Raw genomic sequence first — 22,493 nt, forward strand, 5'->3', positions numbered from 1 at the left:
ATTTTTGTTCTTTTAGCTCAAGCTTTTCTTTCTGTCTTGTTAGATCTATGGTTATGTTTAATAGTTTACCTGCTTTCATTCCCCTCAGAGTTGCCAGCTCCTCGTTTTATTTTTTCCCGCGGAATGAGGTCAAGGCAAGTAAAAAGTCCTGGAAAATTTCGAGCAGTTGATGGTTGCGGAGTTTTTACTTTTTGGTAGTTGGAAAAGGATCATTGCCACTTAGGCCGAGTATGCTATGCAGGAAACAAATAGTCGGCGATAGCTTGTGTTAGTAAGTGCTGTACCGTAGCTTGCGTTGATGTTGACTTCTAAGGCTACACAGTGGCCCGTTTAATCAACTGTTTCTTCTGTACAGTTTTCTGAATAATTAATTTTATTGTATGATTTGCCATTAGAATTTTATTTGATTTTGCGTTTTTCACTTCGGTCTCTATGTATTTACCATCATGTTGTGAATTCTGATCGTAACCTCAATCAATTTTTTTCTACGGTGGTCGGTGGTGTTTCAGTATGATTGTCTGTGACCCCAATAGCTCAGTTGATTAACAGGATTGGTCTGCATGATAATTCATGATAATAAGAAGTAAGCAGCTATTAGCCCTTCACTTACTGCCCATGTAATGGTGTAGGTGTATTAGGTTAAACAACTTTGCCTCGTCTGGCCATCTTCCATAAGATTTTTGGAGCTGGTATACAAGTCCCCCCCTGGGAACTCATGACAAGGAGGAATTGAAGTGTGTGAACAGTAATGCAAAGGTAAAGTAGTTTCACCCTATATGTTTGGTGGAGTCCTGTCTTTGTCATAAGTTACCAAGGGGGGGGGAGGGGGGCTTGTATACCAGCTCCAGATTTTTTGTTTTAAATTAGTTAAACTATTGCTTTGTTGCTTTTTATTAATTTTAGCTAAATAGTCTGTACCATGTTAGTCAGTAGGCCTATTTGTATAGGCTAAACATCTTGGCTCAATTACTATTTTTCTTAGAAATGCTACAATATGCAAGCTACAACTGTACAAGAATTGCCTCATTCAAGTCAATATCAAAGATCATATATATGCCCAAAGTGCAACAGCGTTTTTGAAAATTTTGATACATTTAATACCCATTTAAAAGGTTTGTCTATTTTTTTACTCATTATCATGGTAGTGCTGTTTATTTTTTATTATTTTAAAGCTACCGGTATGGTTACGAAATTATTTGAGTACCGTACAGCTCATATCTTTTTGCTCAGCATACATAAATTGAGAATAACATTTTGTGATTGGGTTAGTGAACTGACACTCGCTATCAAGTTTTATTGCATGACATAAATCCAACATTAAAGGAGGTATTTTTTTTATTGAAGTTGCAGATACACATGACGTAGTTCAATGCAAATTTTTTTATATTTACATTGCTCTTATTGCACATGTGCATGGTCATCCGCACAAACTTGTTGGCAACTTAGCTTTGATGTCTTTAAAAACGTGTGTGCTGTTGCCATAAAATATCCTCGCGGATCATGGTGGATTCGTGGTGACTACCAGGGTCAATATTTTTGATAGTCATCCTGGTATTCATCATCGTGATCCTCGAGGATATTTTCCAAGGGAATTTTTCAATTGAATTTTTTTTGGAGATATTTTTATCTGGCAAAATGTGAACTTCCAGCGTTTGCCTATAAACTTTTAGCCATGTCTAAGGAGTAATTGGTAAAAATTCTCTAGGAAGAAATCCCCCCCGAAATAATTCCTGAAAAGTGTCCCTCAAGGTGGTGATAATAATGACAACCAGGGTGGATACTGTTCAGAGGGATTTTTACCAATTCCCCCATGGCTTAGATTTTAAAGATAAATGCAGAGAGTTTACGTTTTACTACGTAAATATCCCCTAGTAAAAAATCTCATGGAAAAATCCACCCTGCATAAATATCATCTGGGTGGATATTTTATGACAATCATGCACATGTTTTTCTACACTTCAAAGTAAAGTTTCCATACTGTAAAGTTGTCAATGAGATTGTAGACATGGCCACTGCAATAAGAGAACCTTAGATTTTTTTGCCTGGATTGGCTAGCCTATACTTACCACGTCATAAGTATATATAGCCAATTCTTTTTTTATATTTCACCTCACCTGTATTCCTCACCTCACCTGTATATTTCATCTCACCCTGGGTTTTTTTTTTGGTCATTGACCAATTTTTTAGCAAAATGTCCGAAAAAAAATATAGTCAATTCGGTCAAAATGTCCGAAAAAAAAATGTTTCTCAGATAAAACGCGACGTTTCTCAGCGAAACTTAATGTTATAGCTAGTCAGAAAGTGCAAATTTTGGTTTGTATCAGCTACTGGAAAGGAACTATTTTCATCAGAAAAAATGACCAAAATAAATAAAAAATGGCCGAATTTTTTCAAGTCATTTCGGACAATTGACCGAAAAGTCTCAGCGAAAAAAACCCCAGGTCTCACCTGTTTCACCTGTATTGCAAATATCACAGGTTTGTGTAGAATTATTGCAAGGTATTGCATAATTAATATTTTTATTGAGTTAAGACTCTCCTGCTCTGGTTTAACACTGGTATAGTGGTATATTATGCAGACATTATAAGTCTTAAATTTAAGAAAAATGTGAACACTATAGTATCAACGACGACCTAATAATAACCTAATACTAATTATAAGTCTTAACACTTTTTATTTATGTTTTTTCTCCTACCAGGTTTATGTGTTATGGAATCTGTACAAAAACCATATTGTATCATTTACAATCCACAAAATACAGCAACTTCTAACAAAAAAAGATTGAATTTGTCTGTTGATGATTACTTCTATGGTCATGTTGAAGGTTCAAACAAGTAAGAGATAGTCATGCAGACTAAATCAGTTAATTTCATAGGCTACTGCTTATAGTGCTTGAACTTATAGTGCTTGAACATATCAAAAATTACATTGCATCAAACTTTGAATCCCAAATTGTATTCTATCTAATGTTGATTAAAGTAGCCTAATAGTTACCACTTACCAACTACTGTTTTAGAAAAATACCACGTCTTAAGTGCGAAGTGGAAGTATATCTTCCCGAAATTTAAACTTATCAGAAGGCATATTTTTGTTTCTTTACTACTTTGTGCTTCAAAAATATTCAGATGCATCAATTGATAAAACTCATTGATATATAATAAAGTGTGTGTTTGAAACAGTTAAAAATCTTTTATTAGGCTACAACAATTTTTTAAATAAATACAAAAAAAGTTACATGTTTCAAGTTTCTTGCTCAAAGTTTTTAAGGGAATATAATATATATACTTATTTTTAGACATAAGAAGAAAGTTGTTCACAGAAAATTTTCCTGTTATAGTTGTGGAAAGCTATTGCGAAACAATTTAAGGTTGGTGGGTTTTTATCTAATTTTTTCACTGAATTGTGCTAATCCAAGATTGCTTTGTTCTGATCATAAGCGTTTTCTGTTTGTTAAATTGAAATACAACAATACCAGCTTTTGTCCACATTACTTATATTGGTAGATTGGCCATTCTTAACTTTCGCATCAGTCAACATTTACCTATGTTGTTTTATAACTTCTGACTTATGCAACGTTTATCTTGATTTGGTTCATCTAGTCTTTTTTTTAGGATAATTTTGGCTATCTTGTAGACTGGGGCTTATTAAACTTTACATAGGTACATACTACATAAGTAAATCAAATATAGTTATTACTATATTTGATTTAATTCGCTCTGCTTTGCCTTTTTGCTTAGCATGGAGCACTTTTTGTAGTATTAATAGTTTTCATTGTTTTTACTACATAAGTATATACATACAATAAGTAATTTTCATGGAGCTTTGATAGAAAAAGCTTTGACTATTGCACCATAGACAATAGACATTCAAAGGGATTAACAATACTTTATTTGCACAGAAAATATGCATAAATCAACAAGTAAAATTTTTTTCAAACTTTGCAATATCATACGTAATTACGTATACTATTGTGCATTAAATTTTACATTAACAAACTGTTGCCTGATATAGGCTATACTGCATTAATGTCACATTTTTATCTACATTGTGGTTGACACCTCACTAACTTCAACAAATATCGACTGAAGTTTCTAATGTTGCTAATATTTTGGAATTGTGTTTTGATAGTATATTTTTAACCTAGGTAACGTCAATTGGTATTATTAATACCAATTGAAGTTACCTAGGTTAAAAATATATATTAATGAGTTAATGCTTGATGAAAGCATTGTCCACTGTCATTACTACTGTTGATGTGAGCCTGGTACTATTCAGAAAATACTGTATTTTAGGTTTATGAGTCATGTCCGCCATAAGATTGAAAATGAATTGAGGGAAAATGACTCCGTGAATGACTTCAATATTTGCAGCCACTGCCATCGAAGATATACTTCGCCATTTCACTTGCAGTGTCACATTGAGACTGTCCATACACCAGCACCAGCAGCGAGTATGTGATTATTGTCACAGTTGTAACAAATCAGTGTTTATTTCTGGTTGATATGTTAAGCAGAGTGGTGAAAATTTTTGTGAAAGTGTGTATGAAGCAAGGCAAGACATTTAGACGCAGGCACAATGGCACATGTCAGGTAGGTGCTCTCATCGTGGCACCGAATGATTTGGGTCAGTGGTTCTCAACCTTTTTATTTCGTGGACCCCTTTAACTGCTATTCAAATATAAAATTCCTCCCTTAAAACTTTGCTTTGTAGAAAGCACTCTCACATCAGCTCTCTGAAAAGAGAATCTAACATCTTCGCAATTGATAATTTTTTTGCCTTGTATACTGTGTTAGCATCTGAATAGTATTTCTATGAAGTTGTGCAAAACACAATTTATAATTATATATATAAGTTATTCAAATATCAAAACACAAAATTTACTGGAATGTAACTACTGTAGCCTACTCATTATTAGGGTCTGCTACTATTCTGTGAGTCCGATTCGGTGAGTTTGATTCGGTGAGTTCCTAACCTCTAACCCCTAACTTTAAAACGGCAATGATAATTAGGCTACGGTACCCGATAATTTAAAAAAAAAATTAAAAAATCACCGAATAGGGATCGGACTCACCGAAACGGGCCATTCCGCATTATTATAACCGGAAAGGTAAGTATATAAGCCCACAAACCGAATGTTGTTTTTATAACATGATCATTGATCAATTTTTTCTACGTTAAATTCAGCAACCTGTCGAATATGCGAACTGAACTTCAACAATGAAGAACTGTTTCTCTGCCACATGAAGGACCTGCACAATTACAATGAAATGCCATATGTGTGCAGAGTGTGTTCATACCGGTCTTCTTTCTATCATGATGTGATACAGCACTTCAAGTTTGTACTTGGCTCAATTAAAATTTACTTTATTATTGACAACTTTTTATGAAAAACAAACTGTTTTATTGCACACCATAAATGTACATTGTACATGTTTTACTAGCCCCCCCCCCCCCCTTCTTTTTTTTACATAGTTCGGGCCTGTCTTACAACATAAAGTTTGTGTTATGAAATCTTCTACAACACCAATATTATTGTATGGGCAATATGTTTTGATCTACACCTCCTTGAAAGTGTACTCTCTCACTGGAGTGCTTGTTGAGTGAATTAAAGCAATCTAATTTTGAAAGTCTTGGGAGCACTTTGCAGTATGTAGCTTACTAGTAACGAGCATCAAACACTTTTAGAGTTTTTCAACAACTATTATTTCTAGTTAAAACTAGTTTATGCAGGAACATTTGCATTCATCACTTTGGTTCTGAATGGTTTGGTAATGTAGTAGATGTGAGTCTCTCTCCTTTTTTTTTTTCTTCAAAGAAACTTGGTCTTTATCCCGAAACGTCAGGGTCGACCAGTTGTGTGCAGCGACTCCTCCACTTTCTGTCATTGGCATCTTCAATTTTCAAATTTCTTTTTGTCAGGTCATCTTTCACAGTGTCTTTCCATGTTTTGATATGAGTGTAGCCATCATAATAAACGATACTATGATAGGTATGGAAGTAATCGACAAAAAAAAATGATGGCAATTCACGATAAAGTTTCTTTTGAAATTCTGCTCTCCTATCCTTGCTCTGCGGTCTCAGAGTCGTCTTCCCTCGCTAGCGATTCCTTGAATGACACACATCTGTTGTGTATTTGCAGGCTTAACCATGAAAACTGCAGCTCACTACAGTGCTCGTTTTGTCTAGCTATCCATCAAACTGCCAATTCTTTCCTTTCCCATGTTATTCAGCATATGGTAAGTGTCGTCATTTACCTGCACTACCACCTGTACAACTTATGCAATTATGCGTGTAATTGACTCTGTTATTTTAGTGAATACATTGTTGAAAAACCTTTCTATTAGTTATGTTTTTATATCAAATTGATCTGAATGAGAACTTCTGAAGATTCTGCCAGATCCAAAGCGGAAATAGACTACTAAGGTTTTTTTTTTTGAGAATTGTAGCTGTATTTTCTTTGTTGCATCCAATCACTTGTAAATGAATTTCTACTTAAAGAAATATATTTATATAACATCAAATATAGTTATTACTATCTGAAGCCTTTACAAATTGTTTCACCTAACGGATCATCAGAAGGTCTTATTCAAATAGAATCAAAATATATTTATATAACATGTATTAACGAATTCACAACGTCCAATTTTATTCTTTTGCAGAACAAATATCTCCGATGTTGCAAATGTCGACTTCAATTTTTTAACGCAAAAGATAAAAGTCAGCATCTGAAAACAGATCACTTATCGGTGCAAAGCGTACCCGGAAAGAAAGTATTACCCAAGAACCCAAGTCAGTACACGGTATGTTGGTGTTTAAGATTGCTACTGTACTTGATTTAAGCATTCTCGCTGTTTTTAACATATTGTCCGCTCCAGTACTTGAACTGATAAACACCTGACTCTGTCACCTGACTAAAAACGGCCAGTTGAGCAACTATGGTTAAATTATCAGTGTGTGCAATTGAAAAGCGCATTTCGTAGACGGTCTTTTGAGATCCATTCAGCGGCATTCATAATGGATTGATTAATTAAAAAACAACAACCCTTGGCCAGCAAAGGAAGATTTCACACTTGCAACCTCAGGGAGACAGTCAAAAAGAATAAGCTTTGTAAGCTTCTTTCCGAATCAGAGTAAACATTCATTCAATCACTGGTAGCAATACATCGGAGACCAAACGCATTTTCACGTTATATGTTCAAACTCGAAGTTTCTCTTACAATCTCAAAGAGTCTGGTATGCATTGAGCGTTAAACACAGGCTAACGGGATGGGGTACCTCTTCACTGAACTCTACTGTATTACGTAGAACAGACCGTAACAAATTTTTGTATATATACATAAAATATAGAACAGTTTCTATTCCTCGAATAAATCTGGTGCTAAAAACCGTGTTATTGAAACATCGTGCAATATTCCATATTGTAGAACTCAAAAGCAATCGTATTATTTATATTTATGAATAGATATGTTATCAATGCTTCTATCACCCAATTATACTTAATATTATTGTTATAACTTTTTTCGAATTCAGACTTACGCCTGGTAGTTGAAAATTTACATTAAGTGGACGGAAAGACAAGGAAGCCAATCTTTGTGTCCACTTTCAGGCATGTCTTTAAGTGTCTTGCTGTAGACAACCACATGCTCTTGGCAGTATCGAACCGGCGATCTTTCCAACGCCGAAACTTTGTTTCTAACTTATTATGACAAAAATCACCATCACACATGAGTACGGTTAACTGCATAACGAGTTTCATAACATTAGGATTGTAGATAGCTAGTGATAAGGATGTTGTGCAGTTCTAAACAAGCCCTTTTGTTTCCCTGGTCGTTGCAGATATTTGTGAAAGTGTCCCACCATCCTTTGTCCCCGTCGAAGAACCGTCCGCCTTCAAACCTTTCACTTGGATTAAGTAAAGGTTTGTGTAATAGTATCATAAAAAACGATAAATTGGCGTAATTTAATACACTGTGTCCGACGGCTAACAAATAATTCGATAATGAATTTGCGCCGATGTTGAAGTTCCTGTGACATCAATGAAGTGATGAGCCACAAATAAAACAGTTTTGTATTAACTGTCCTAAAAGGCCTGAGTTTCAGACTAATACAGTCCAAAATCTTCTAGGATTATCTGGCAACCCTGATTGTGAACATTTTCTCAATTGATGTCCACGGCGGCTCTCACACGCTAGATGATGACGTTCATTTTGTTGTTAACTGTTGCAGCTGCTGTTAAGCGAAGACTAGCTTCCAATGTAGTGCAACGGTTAACTCAATATCTAACCCTTGGTGCCCCATTATAGCGCGATCTTTGAACGATATAAATCACTTTTGCAAAAAATCGTGTTTGTTTTTTGTTCGGATTTGTGCCTCTTTGTTCATTTTTAAACAAGAAAATCAAAGCGCATCCACAGAAACTTATATTGGTATTTTAAAAGGCAAATATTGTACTTTTGTGTGTGAGTGAGGTGTGATGTATATTGTATAAGCTTATGGTGATAAGAAATACGATATCGTTTTGTATTTTTCTTCAATAGATTCATCAGCGGTTGCTAATTTAAGCTTGGAACATGGTTGGATGCTTGACAGTCAGGAAGACGAAGATATTCCTTTGGAATTTCAACCATTTGTTCGCAACTCTAACATTTCGGTCGTGTAAGTAAGCGTTTGTTTGATGTTTTGATTACGATTTTGCCGTTCTTTAAGTTCAAATAATCTTGTTGCATGCACAAAATTATTCAGCATTGTTCAGTTGTAAATTTTTCGAAGCAACAACAAAAGTTGTTGTGATGTCTTTTAGTATTTCTGAAGTGTTTTTACTTTTTAGCTAGTTTTAGAACGTTGCTGCTAAGCATGAAGACCACTTTGTTCTCTGTCAAATAGCTTTTTAGTTGTTTCAAACACTGTAGTTTGGACTGTACAGTGTACAATTTTTGTATGAAAGCCATTAATGATGCGAAACTTAAAGGAGTGTCTGAAGGTGGACACGAAAATTGGCCTTCTGGTCCACTTAATCCAAATCTCCAACTACCTGGCTAAAATCTGGACGCGACAAAAAGAAAGACGTGATTTTAAAGTTTTTCTCACCAGCCATCGTTTTTTGTGAGTTATGATTTATTTCTTCTTCAGGTTGTCTTCTAAAGCAGCAGGCATAGAGAGCAATAAATGCACTGAATGTGGCGATATTTTGGGGTTTTATCCAGCCAGGTACAACCGTCACTTTCAAAAAGAGCACAGATGCAGCAAATGCACGTTTCACACCCACTGTCCCAAAGCAATGAAAAAGCACATTTTAAAGTAGGTCTTGGTAGAAGTTTCCTTTTGTAGGTAGTGCTAACCTTGCACGTACATTATATAAGTCTTGGAATACTATGCTAACGTGTAAATTTTCTTATTTCGCACGTTGAATTACATTGTAGTTAAATATACGGTAACTGGTCATCGCTGTAAATATCATGCGCTATTTTTACCTACCTTCCATAATCCATAAGTATGATTTACTTTCTGAGATTTTCAATAAACTTAATTATTCTATCAAGGCAGGTTTTCATTTGACGAGCAGCTACTAATGCAGATTATAGTGATTGTTTCACTCTCTTGAAATGTGACAGAATTTTACCAAATTAGAGATGTACCGATACCAATATTTTGGCCGATCCCGATACTGATACCGATGTTTTGGTGTTACAAAAAGAAGCAATTTTGGTATTTGCAAGGAATTATATCAAATGCTACGTTTTACCGTATTTGCATAAAACTATTAAAAAAAGCTTTCAATTGGCATAATTTATTAAAGATCCAAGAATCCAATCTCAACCGCATTGTTGCGTCATAATAATAGGTTTTAATAATGAAAGGCCACCGTAATTGAGAACTGGGGTATAAGGGAAGAAACATTACATCATAATCGGGGTTTCTGAAAAATTAATAAAGTGTTTGCATAAACTCTCTGAATAGGCTATCATAATTGGGTCTGCTACTATTCGGCGATTGCCCTATTCGGCGAGAGCTCTTTTCGGCGAGTTCCCTATTCGGCGATTTTTTGAATTTTTTTTAAAAATTATCGGGTATACCGTAGCCTAATTATCATTGCCGCTTTTACATCGTTTTAACGTAGCTAAACGTTGAAATAAGACCTTAACCTCTAACCCTTACCTCTAACCCCAAACCCTAAAACGACAATGATAATTAGGCTACGGTACCCAATAATTAAAAAAAATTCAAAAAATTGCCGAATAGGGAACTCGCCGAAAAGGGCTCTCGCCGAATAGGGCACTCGCCGAATCGGATTAGCCGAATTGGACTCGCCGATTCGGACGCGCCGAAACGAGCCATTCCGATCATATATGATAATAAGATGTAAAATGTAAACCAAGCGATTTGTGTAGTCGTACAAAAACTATTCGACTAAGTAATGTGCAACCTAAGGGCGTTTGGTTGAAAAGCTTTTGCCAGGCCAAGACTACCCAGGTAGCAAAAATGTATAATTTTGCATCGTTTTTACGTTGTTAAACGTTTAAAAAAAAAACGTGTAACTTGGTTGTTTAATGTTTTTAGTAAGCTGGTTCTATCAGTTTGTGATTTAATTTCCACCTTTCGTTGTAATAAACTCACCATGCTTAAACAATGTCATGGCAGAATAAGTAAGCTCAAAATGAAAGCAATGGGACTACGAATCCTCACTAAACTAATCAAAATGGTCTTGTTGCGCCTAAGATGACAACCTCATTGTGAAGAAAGGAGCGTTCTTTCCGGCTATCAGCACAAGGTTGAGCACTCACTAGTACAGCGAGCAGTTGCGATTCGCTAACCACAACGGTGTAGCTTCCACGCTAGCCATTTCAAGTCTTGTCGATGTCAATTCTTGCTACAAACCGGCTGCCGAGAAACATATAGTTGATTGGATGGTCTAAATGGCTCGTTTCGGCGAGTCCGATTCGGCGAGTCCGATTCGGCGAGTCCAATTCGGCTAGTCCAATTCGGCGAGTGCCCTATTCGGCGAGTTCTCTATTCGGCGATTTTTTGAATTTTTTTTTTAAATTATTGGGTACCGTAGCCTAATTATCATTGCCGTTTTAGGGGTTGGGATTAGAGGTTAGGGTTGGAGTTAGGGGGTTAAGGGTTGGGGAGTTATTTGAACGTTTAGCGACGTTAAAACGATGTAAAACCGGCAATAATAATTAGGCTACGGTACCCAATAATTTTTAAAAAAATCAAAAAATTGCCGAATAGGGAACTCGCCAAAAAGGGCACTCGCCGAATCAGACTAGCCGAATTGGACTCGTCGAATAGTAGCAGACCCAAATGGCTAGCGTGGAAGCTACACCGTTATGGTTAGCGAATCGCAACAGCTTGCTGTACCAGTGAGTGCTCAGCCTTGTGCTGATAGCCGGGAAGAATGCTCCTTTCTTCACAATGAGGTTATCATCTAAGGCGCAACAAGACCATTCATTGATTAGTTCCGTGAGGATTCGTAGTCCCATTACTTTCATTTTGAGCTTACTTATTCTGCCATGACATTGTTTAAGCTTGGTGAGTTTATTACAACGAAAGGTGGAAATTAAATCACAAACTGATAGAACCAGCTTACTAAAAACAACCAAGCTACATGGGTTTTTCAAACATTTAGCAACATAAAAACGATGCAAAATTATACATTTTTGCTACCTGGATAGTCTTGGCCTGGTTTTATCCTCTGCTGAGAGTAAAAAAGAAACACAAATGATAAATATTGGAGAAATTGAGTCTCCTTCACAACTTAACAATCGAACAACGCAAAACTGCTGAAACAAAACGTTTTGTTTGAGTGAAAGAATCACTGTAAGCAAACAATGCCGAAAGGTGCGCGCATGAAGTCATGGGAGTGTGAGGTATCAAAAATTTGAACAGGTTGTTATTTTTCTACATCAATGTGACGTTAGTTACTACTTTAAAAATATCTATATCATTGCATCTGCAGAAAATCCGCAGCAAACGCCTTTTTTTACATGTTTAGTATCGGCCAAATTTTGCCGATACTGATACTCAAAAAATGGCCGATATCACCGGTAGGCACTTTAACTTATATCACTTGTCGAAGAGTGCCTGCTTTTCAATGTGAAATTGCTTTGTATTTTAGTCACAAATTTTCTCATAAACTCCATTGATTGCAGTCACTAAGATTCTTGCACTCGGTTCAGTTGCAGAAGAAAAAATAGTATTAGCAGAGGGTGGGAATTGAACCCATGCAATCGAAATTACTACTCCTTTGCCCTAAACCATTAGGAAACGCTGGTTGTGGCGATGCATTCAGTTAAATTTCTTTGTATCAAAATCCTGGCGCCAAAAAATCACGTGATTGCATCGACCAGTGGAAGATGAATCGTAGACTATTTCACGCATGATTGCGTCGACCAGTGGAATACGTTAAAGTGCCTACCGATATCACCGATACCGATATATCGGTACTCGGTACATCTCTATACCAAATGGTGGTTTTATGAACTGAAACTGGTTTGCATCGAAACTATGCACTTTGCTTTACAGAACTCATTTGAATCACATTAAACAAGGAGATATGAGCAAGTACTCATCTGTGGGAGAGCTATATAGTTTCAATGGTGAAACAGCAGGAGCTTTACAAAGCAAGGTACCGCATTCAAGGCTTGTTTTCAAAGTAACAGGCCTAATGCTCGGAGCAAGACATTCAGACGCATTTACCTAAGTCGACTACGTCTGAATGTCGAGGATTCAAATGCTTGGCTTGTTTTTTGCTATTGTTGTTTCGTTTTTCAGTCTATGATCTAACGTTAGCTAAAACTTCTTCGATGCAGAAGATCATTTTTCGGAAAGAAGTATTGTCATGTGTCGTGTCATACTCTAAACTATGTTAAAGTTTTAAAGTAAGGAAAACTAGTTTATGTGCAACAACCCGTTGTGTCTGTAGACTACCTGGTCCATTACTTTAACCAAATCAAACCATTCAGGCATCGTCCAGCCATGACGCAAACTTCTCTTCGTGGAATAACGAAAAGTTTTTGCAGAGGTTTGTTTTTTTTATCTGAAAACTAAACTTAATTTTATGATATTGGATCAAAATGTTTCCCCTTTAAAAGTTTAAATTATCTTTTCACGAAATCTTGGGCATCAACGTCAATATAATGTCGAAATGCCGTAAAACTTACTAAAGAAAACGCATTAAAAAAGAAATCATCATTGTTACCCCGTATCTAGTTAGTACCATTCCTTTAGGTTGTGGGTAAGTGTGCACCCCCCATTATATTCTCCTTTAATATAAGTGCTATTTTTGTTATAAATCCACCCTGTTTTTTCGACGCTTCTATTTACAAGTACTGTTCACTCTAAGAGGTGCGAATCTTTTTAAACTCGGTATAAGATGATCATATAAAATTGAATGCAAGACAAAAAATTTCCACCTGTCGCACTGGTTCAGCCTTCTATTGGACCATAGACGCGATAGAGATACAATTTTGTAAATCACGTATCACACTTGTTTTGTTTTTTCACATGTACAATTTTAGGAAAAAAGGTCTTTTTTTTGTCAGTGACTAAACTTCTCCGACAGCAATTCAACCGTTTTTTTTTACAATGATTCAACGTGTTTAGACGTTGAATCAATGTAAAAACGATTGATTTACTGTCTGGGTTTGTTCACTTTTTGCATTGTTTATCGTTTTTGAACAAATGCTAGCAAGTCGAAGCAAACCGAGTTCACCAGCCCAGAGCATTGCTTATTTCTCAGTTGGAGTCCAGTGAGAAGAAAAAGAAGCCACTCGCCCAATGTATCCCCTGGTTCCAACCTTGCCGTTGATTGGCATGGACAGATTGACCTCACTGTCGATGAGGAACGTGTAGGTGGTTTGACCACTCGCCCCGAACCAATGCATTGCAAGAGGACTAAAACCGACTTGAACACCTTTCTTGACAAAGTAGTGCATGAAAACCAACTGTAAGAATTGTTTCACGCGTATTTTAAACTTGATTTTAATTAGCCACTTGATATTTTACTTGTTAAGTTAATTTGTAATACTATTATCACTACCCTTGGAGTGGCGAAGAAAGTTTATACGAAGAAGAAAAAGACTATTACTTTCTACAAAAATTTACAGTATTTTTGAATCTGTACTGTTGAAATTACGATCTGCACTGCCTAAACTCAAACGCATAGAACTTTGGTAAACATCATCAAAAAGATATAAGATTTTCACGCACAAATATGGCGTAATCTAATGTTGCCTTTCAAACCAGTATCCACTTTCCAATCTGTTTTGTACAGACATAATTATTAATTACTTTTTGAGGAAAAATATATGGAAAGTTTACTAGAGTAGAAGAGAGGGATAGACACTAGACAGTACCGAGGATTCTTGGACAATATTAAAACTATTTACTCAACAGCAAAGAAAATGTATGGTATGAGAGCCTAGGCTTGGCACACGAACAATAGTAACTAGGCATGTACTGAAAATCGGCGCATATGTGGCTTATCTCACGACCTATAGTTAAATTAAATTATAATGAAACCTGACTACGACTGTTAAACATGGCTCGTGATTTTATATGTTCAGCAAACTTGACAACTGTCCTTTACCCAAGCCACGCAGAAAGCAACTGAAGCCACAAAAAGTTGCTTCAACTGATGAGGGTAGGTACTTATGTTACAGTCACCTTATTCCATCATACGCATGCCTATGTCGAATGGCTTCTCCAAAGAAAAAGGCTTTTTATCTGAAAATGTCACCTTAGATTTGAGAGGCTACCTATAAACGTCTGTCTAAACTTAATCCTTTTTATTGCGCTGGAGTTACGTCATAACCATCATAATGGTTTGAAACCATTCCCCTTCTTCTGACATTGGTCGTCTGCACAGTCTTGCGTGTTTAGCGTATTTTGAACGTCAAAATGACATTTTATTATAAGTATCGTAGAGCACCGACATTGTTTTGTGATTCTTTTTCATTCAGGCTCTCCTGCTCCAGTTTTAAAACCTCTTTCGAAGATTGTTGATGAGGCTGAAAGCCATGAGATCAGATCTGGGAGTCCTCCTGATCTTGTGGACGTCCTTGGGGACAGTGATGAAAGCGACAATCGAAAAACGTCTCGAAAGTCTCACAGGAAACGAACGCCAACAATAAAAATGAACTTCAAGTCAAACAGAAGCAAAGGAAATTCTTCATCAGATGGTGCCGCCATGTTATCAGCTAGCTTTGCCAGTCAACTTGGTCTCGGGAAGAAAAAGAAACAAGATGATCAAGCAAAGAATGTACCTCTGCGAAAAAGCCGAGTTTACATTTCTAATCCTCAGCAGTTGTCTGCTCCTCCTGTGCAGTCTGAATCTATTGCACTTCCCATTCCCTCTAACATCAAATGGATACAGCAACCCCAAAGTAAGATACAGTAGACATTTTTTTTTTCTTGAACCAGTGGTCACCAGCAGGCATATTGCGTTCCTCTAAACCAGGGGTGGGGAACCTTTTCAGTATTGCGGGCCACATAAAATGAGAAATAACACAAGCGGGCCACTAAAAATTTCGAAACTTTATTTACAGAAAAAACTGATTCGCAGCGGTAGGTGCTTCCAAACAGAGACACATATTTCAAAGCATGTTCCCGCATGGCTGGAAAATCACCAGCATTTATGCAGCTTTGATAAAAGTTGAGCTGTGGAATGTTTTGGTACATCACTTTCAACGTACCGTCATTCTGGAGATCTACTATTTTATGTTGGAAGTTATTAGGAACATCTTATTGTTTTCAAGTTGTACTTTCCACAGATGTAGTTTAGCTTCAAATGATTTCACTTTTGCAAACAAGGAGTTCAAAAGCTGATTCGGTCCCTGCAACTTGACGTTGAGCTCGGAGAGGTGCTTGCTAATGTCAACCATAAACGCTAGGTCACACAACCATTGGCTATCAGTGAGTTCGACGACATGGTTTCCCTGATTATTCATGAACTGATCGACTACGTTTCGTTTCATTTCTTCATCGACGGCCATTCGCAATATACCGAGAATGCAGAGCCTATACTCTTTTTTGAGCTGTTGTTTCAATATATTTTGGGTAAAGAAATTTTGACGCGGGCCACATGGAACAGTCACGCGGGCCACATTCGGCCCGCGGGCCGCAGGTTCCCCACCCCTGCTCTAAACATATCGGTGTAGCACCTATCTGTAAGAGCAAGATTTCCAATCGACAATGCGTTCCGCTGCCGAGCTGCTTATCGTTTTCAATTCATGCCAAACTCGACTTCCGGTCGCATTACGGTATAAGACATAGAGTTTGTGAAAATAAGTATAAATGTCTTACTTTTTTGCTTGGAATGAGATAATGACCTTTGTGAGTCTTCAAAGGCCGCGCTTGCTGCTTTGTTAAACGTGTTACCAGTTCATCAGACTGAACAATTTGCGTAGAAATTTCTTTCACGGTTCAATTTTTTGGTGGTGTACCTCATTTTGAAGTAAACCGTCAACCGGCTAAAAAAAGATTCTATTTTTGCAAAGTCGTTTAAGCTTCTTTCGCTCTTCTGTAGCATGCAAAAACGTGAAAAAAATGCCAATATTCCTTTAGAAGTCAGTTTTTAATAACAATATCATGGACTGCTTGCAACATTGTTATTTGACTCTGGCCTTCTACAGCTACCGTTTCAAGTAATCAACCTGCAAAGCAAACGCAATTCACTGTTCGATCCACTATCATCAGTGACGCCATGTTTGATGGCAACAGACCTCGCCAAGCTGTCGTCAGAAAGCCGTCCAACATTGGTAAGATGTTCCCAGCTAGAATAAGTTTCTCTTTTTACCTCGTTTTAACGTTGGTAGACGCTAGAACCTGAAACTGATCCCAGTTTTTGATGGCTGGGTTTTCATGGTTTATTGTTGTGGAATCAGATCAGACATTTTTGTAAACTTTCAACCATTTTCTACGCAACTATGATACCTTTTGTAGTCTTTACTACTTGTTGGACTCATCACATAAGTTTTGTTGTTGTAAAGCGAAAGATGTGTCAATGACGTTTGTAACGGAATGTTTTAAAATCATTTTAAGAGATTAGATGTTTTTGTTAATTAAAGCCGTAGTCTGGCCCATATTATTTGAGGTCAAGTGTCCAGCCAGCATATTGATTCTTTTTTTACATAGTCAATGTCTGCAGACGTTGAATTAATGTAAAAAAGACTGATATGGTCATTCAACATTTTGTTTCATTGTCTTTCCACTTTGTTTCAGACACGCTCCGACCTCCGTCCAACATCACCTTTTCCGAAGTGACAAAAAGCAGCTTCTTGGTTTCCTGGACCCCCCCGCCTAATTGCAGTGTGACCCAATACAAACTGATATTCCAAGGTGACACTCTATTTTAAACCGTTCTTTGCAACAAGCATCGATAATAATTCTTCTTCTAATTAAAGCCACGATACTTCTCTTTTGTGCATCAAAACACTTAATTCATATGTAGTATATTATTTTTTCAACTGAACAAATAATACTCAATTAAGAGCTTACTTTCAAAATTTGGCGGTGAGATGGCGCAGGGACATCTATAACTCTTTTCAGTGCTATACATCAGTAGGGTCAACATATTACTATGACTACAGAAGAATTATTAAAATAAAACACTGTTTATATCAACTAAAGAATGTATAAAATTCAATTTCGCAATAACAATATAAAATGTACACTCACACCAAAACTTATTTGATGTATAAAAGTTTAAAACCACGAATCCAAAACATCAAAAACTAAATGAATGCAAAGAATCCAAAAATTCTCTGTTGTTCTTTGGCATTTTACGTATTGCAAACCGGATCAGAAGTAAACGAGGAGTGTACAGCAATCAGTGAAATAGGTTGCCTGCGTAGGCTTTTATGATAAACATGTTCACAGACCACCCCAATACGAAATCAATATGTTTAAGATGTCAAAAGAATTAAAACTAATAGGCTACTCGGTTTTGAAATTATTTAACCGCAAACGAAATACGACAGGATTGCGTAAATGAATACAAACATATTAAACAAACAAGACAAGTGTATAGTTTACAGACTATGGCAGGTGCATTGATTGTTACACTTTTCCTTGTCTTTTTACCACTTGCTATTTTTAAGGTCAACTTATGTAAACCTTGATCACAGCGACGCAAAGAACAGTGACTCTACTGGTGTATAAAAGTGTTTTCAGTTCCACAGAGTTTCCAATCCCGTAGTTATAGTTATCCCTGGATGGCGCAGCGAATAAGGCGCTCGCTTTCCAATCATGCGTTCTTGGTTCGACTCCCGGCTTAAGATAGTTTAAAAAAAACACTACTTACCTCTACCCAGGGTGTAATAAATTGTGTGGCCGTAGTTGCTGACCACCATACTCTCGTTAGTGTCGAAGGCTTAGTATAATGAGAACCTCATGTTATCTCCTATGATTGGATTCAAGTATGGGACTCACCTTTACTTTCAAAGTTTACATCTTTTTTCTTTCATGATTTGAAAAATTTATGCATTTTATTTTATTTTCTCCAGGGTCAGGCCTTCCTACTACGCAGGCGCTTCCCCCTGCTCAGACTACGGTTCGCCTGATTGGCTTGCGCTCAAGTACACGCTACCTTGTTCGTCTGTGCTCAGTTTACAAAAACCATTGCAGCCGCTTTGCCGATTCTCTGCAAGATACATGTAAGCTTGCAAGCTTTTTTTTTTATATATATTCTTATGCGTACTTTTTGCATTGCAATCCAAGGTCTTCGACTAATCCTTTCTAAACGATAAAAACGTGTTGTGAGAAAGCAAGTTAACTTTTTTAAATGTCTTGTGATAAAACTAAGCAACGCTTACAGGCTTAACGTCGTTTAGATTCAGCACAAAAATAAAGAGACATGAACGTTTTCATCTGTATAAAATCTTCATCATTATTTTTGTCATCTGGGTTACCCGAACAAAGCACACACTTTTCATACTGGCAAACCAAGCAAGCTCCATTTACCGGGAGTAGTTTCATTTTCTTAATAGGAATTCATTGAAATGATGTAGTGTAGTTACTTTCAATGTAAAAAGTTTATTTGCAAATCGTTGCTAAACACGTTGCTTGTAGCTCCTGCGTGGCCAGATTGCCACCCGCTGATAACACAAAGCATACCTCAAAGATCGTTCGTGCTATCATAGGCTATAATTAGTAATCCGATTTAGATCTACCTTGTCATTGGTATGATCAACGTAATTCATTACATCTTATGTTGTGCAGTGGCGCTGCGGGAAAAGAAAAACATGTCGCCTGCGAAAGCGGATGACGTCATCGTGTTGGACGATGACGACGACGATGATGTAATTGTCGTCAACGTTCCGTCATCACAACCAGCTGTTTGTAGTGATTCGGGTGTAACCAGCAAGGCCGTGGAGAAAGTGACCAGCAATGTTAGCGGATCGCCAGAAGGGGGTAATTCGGGGTCCACTGTTAAGCCCCAGCTTACCCAAATCAAACCTATCGCCCAATCTAAAAGTGGCCCTTCATCTCGCTCCCCGACGATTATCATACCCGACCCTGGACCTCACAAGAAGTTGTTTTTGGTCAACAAGACGAAAGTGAGCAGTATGAAAATGGCTGACATAACATCTTTAAAACTTGTCAAGCCAAGTGAAGATAAACCAAAGGGTGATGACACACTCCCAGTCGTTGATTCTAACGAAGAAAGCAATGCAAAGTCTCCGAAGCCTATGGAAACCAATGGGGATGGACCCAAGCCGCAGATCAATCAAACTGAGAGTTCAGCATACGAAAATCATGCGATTGGGAATGAGGTGGATGGGGATGAAATGGATGGGAATGAAGTGAATGGGAATGAGGTAGATGGGAATGAAATGGATGGGAATGAAGTGGATGGGAATGAGGTAGATGGGAATGAAATGGATGGGAATGAAGTGGGTGGGAATGAGGTAGATGGGAATGAAGTGGATGGGAATGAGGTAGATGGGAATAAAATGGATGGGAATGAGGTAGATGGGAATGAAATGGATGGGAATGAGGTAGATGGAAATGAGTTGGATGGAAATGAAGTGGATGGGAATGAGGTAGATGTGAATGAAGTGAATGGGAATGAGGTAGATGGGAATGAAGTGGATGGGAATGAGTTGGATGGAAATGAAGTGGATGGGAATGAGGTAGATGTGAATGAAGTGGATGGGAATGAGGTGGATGGAAATGAAGTGGATGGGAATGAGGTAGATGTGAATGAAGTGGATGGGGATGAGGTAGATGTGAATGAAGTGGATGGGAATGGGGTAGATGTGAATGAAGTGGATGGGGATGAGGTAGATGTGAATGAGCTGGATGGAAATGAAGTGGACGAGAATGAGGTGGATCGGGAGGTGAATGCATCAGATTTGGTTCGCAAAGTCAGCAGTGCAAGTAAAAAGGAATTGGATGAACCCAGCGTTGTCGAAGCCGCTACTGCCGATAACGATGATGAGGAATTACTTCAAGATATCTATGTTCTGGTTCCAGGAGAAAACGTATCTACTGAAACCGAGCGAAATGATGGTGGGACAAAATCGGCTAATTTCGACAAAGCAACGCCAGAAAGCGCCATAGACATCAAAGAAGGTGGAACCTCTGTCGAAAATCATGTTACAGAATCTGTTTGCGAAGACACTGAAAATACTGAAGAACCAATAGAAAATGACTTGGCTGCAAAGAGCATTGACATAGCAATGGGCGAAGAAGCCAACTCATTAACGACTAACGAAGAAGACACCAGGTCACTGGCGTCTTCGAAAGACGATTCGACCACTAATGGTATTGTAGAAATTGACCAAACTACCGCCATTTCAACAAGGCACAGCTCTGATGTCAGTGACACTGTTGATCCATGCGAAATTTTGAACGGAATCGAATCAGACGAAATAGATTCTGACAAGTTATTGGCAGACGTCTGTGCTTCCATCACAGAGGACCTTGCCGAGCCGTCGCTTCTCGAAGATTCCACCAAGGTCTCAGCAGCGGAGGAAAACAGTTCGAAATTGAACGGCATTGACATTGAAGAAACTAAAATAGTTTCGGACACAAACGAACAATACAGCGACCCCCTTACCTCGGAAGATCTTGACCACCTTTGGAATTTACTGAACGAATGACAAATTACTGTTTATTGCGAACAATGGATATTTGATTTTAGCTATTCTTGACTACACGTCACAATTTGTACTTTTCTACGTTTTCTTGGCAATAATTGAGTGACCTATCCACCGCATTCGGTTTCCTTCCCGCGAGTTCTGATCCTTCTTTCTCGAAGCTGAGTTCTTTTCTCAGTCAAACTTTTGGTTGAAACGTATCAAGAAGAGTCAAACACCGTAGCTAACAAGCGCAAACTGCAACAGTCAATTGATCAACTTTTGATTCATATTATCACTGAAAGCCTATTAATGCAGGTGCCGTTTTTATGGTTTATGATTCGCAACTGTTCAGTTCCCGCTTTCACATACTTTTCATCATGGAAATTATTTCCACCGGACAGCAAAATTCATCGTTTTTACAATGAAAAATGGACGGATTTTGTTGGCTGGAAATTTCACCGATATCATATTGAAGAACGATTTGTTGTGAAATTGTACGCCACAACCGCGTTCTCTCTGTTCGACAAATTTCTTGGAGCCTTAATTTTCTACGCTGGCATTAAATAAAAAATGGATTCTATTTTTGCTTTGATGGTTTTATTGATAAAACGAAATCAAGAACGTGAAAATATGATGCGCTGCGCATGGGTTAGCCTTGAAGCATTTGATTGGAAAATCGAAACCTCACGCAATTTACAGACTGTAACAAGGTGTTCGATGTATTTTTTGCGAAATGTTTCGATACATAAACCAAATGCTGCCGCTGTTATTACCAAATATCCTTGCTTTTTATCGTTTAAACTCCCCATTTGCAGCTCGCCGTTTTTATGCCAGTGTCTTGCTTTGTGCTGTTGAAACTTCGCGTTTTTCTATTGCGGCTGCCCAGTCAGCAAACCAAACCTTTTTTTACATTGATCCAACGTCTTGATGTAAAAATAGAACTGATCTCCTGGTTGTGTAACTGGCCTTGCAAGCTTTACTGATATGTCATTTGCAATGTTTCGTCATCCAAGTGCTGGTGCAACACGAAAGTAATCTAGCTCTGCAAGAAACTACAGTACGTATCACATTTTACGTATGAGGTCCACGTTTTAATGTACTTCCGTAAATCTTTACACATGAAGTATTTTTTGCAAGGGGCTGTCCATGAAAGACGTCCACATAAAATTGCAAAAAGATGAGCTCCCTTCCCCCAGTCCGCACTGAGTCAATAAAAAGTCCGCAATTTGCCCCCCCCCCCTTTGACTGCGGACGTCTTTTATGAACAGCCCCCAACTTCTTTAAAGTTTCTTGCAGTGCCTATGGACAACGATGTTTTGTCAAGCAGTTGTGATTGGATGGCAATGCTCTTTGTAAATACTCTGGCGGTTTAGTTTTCGATAATACAGTACTGTCGTCTTCACCACT

General features: G+C 37.6%; 1 protein-coding gene across 1 annotated transcript; it reads left to right on the forward strand.

Annotated features, from left to right (window-relative positions):
• Positions 1–134: 134 nt before the first annotated feature.
• Positions 135–22,490, forward strand: LOC145781588 (uncharacterized). Its single transcript, XM_082593258.1, has 20 exons — positions 135–271; positions 983–1,112; positions 2,699–2,834; positions 3,296–3,367; positions 4,293–4,450; positions 5,185–5,335; positions 6,140–6,236; positions 6,660–6,800; positions 7,837–7,918; positions 8,538–8,655; positions 9,130–9,297; positions 12,526–12,628; positions 12,966–13,024; positions 13,742–13,948; positions 14,568–14,644; positions 14,964–15,386; positions 16,635–16,760; positions 17,224–17,340; positions 18,507–18,656; positions 19,222–22,490. Exons 2-20 carry the CDS (start codon positions 995–997, stop codon positions 21,105–21,107), a joined length of 4,389 nt encoding a protein of 1,462 aa, XP_082449384.1. The 5' UTR covers positions 135–271; positions 983–994; the 3' UTR covers positions 21,108–22,490.
• Positions 22,491–22,493: the final 3 nt, after the last annotated feature.

Source organism: Aplidium turbinatum, chromosome 13 (assembly GCF_918807975.1).
Source record: "Aplidium turbinatum chromosome 13, kaAplTurb1.1, whole genome shotgun sequence".
In the NCBI taxonomy this organism is placed as follows: Eukaryota; Metazoa; Chordata; class Ascidiacea; order Aplousobranchia; family Polyclinidae; genus Aplidium; species Aplidium turbinatum.

Bases quoted from the DNA above. Each gene is read 5' to 3' on its own strand.
- LOC145781588 (XM_082593258.1), top strand. From the start codon at position 995: ATGCAAGCTACAACTGTACAAGAATTGCCTCATTCAAGTCAATATCAA. The intron at 6,237-6,659 runs GTAAGTGTCGTC...ATTCTTTTGCAG, and splicing joins CCCATGTTATTCAGCATATG to AACAAATATCTCCGATGTTG. The intron at 14,645-14,963 runs GTAGGTACTTAT...TTTTTCATTCAG, and splicing joins AGTTGCTTCAACTGATGAGG to GCTCTCCTGCTCCAGTTTTA.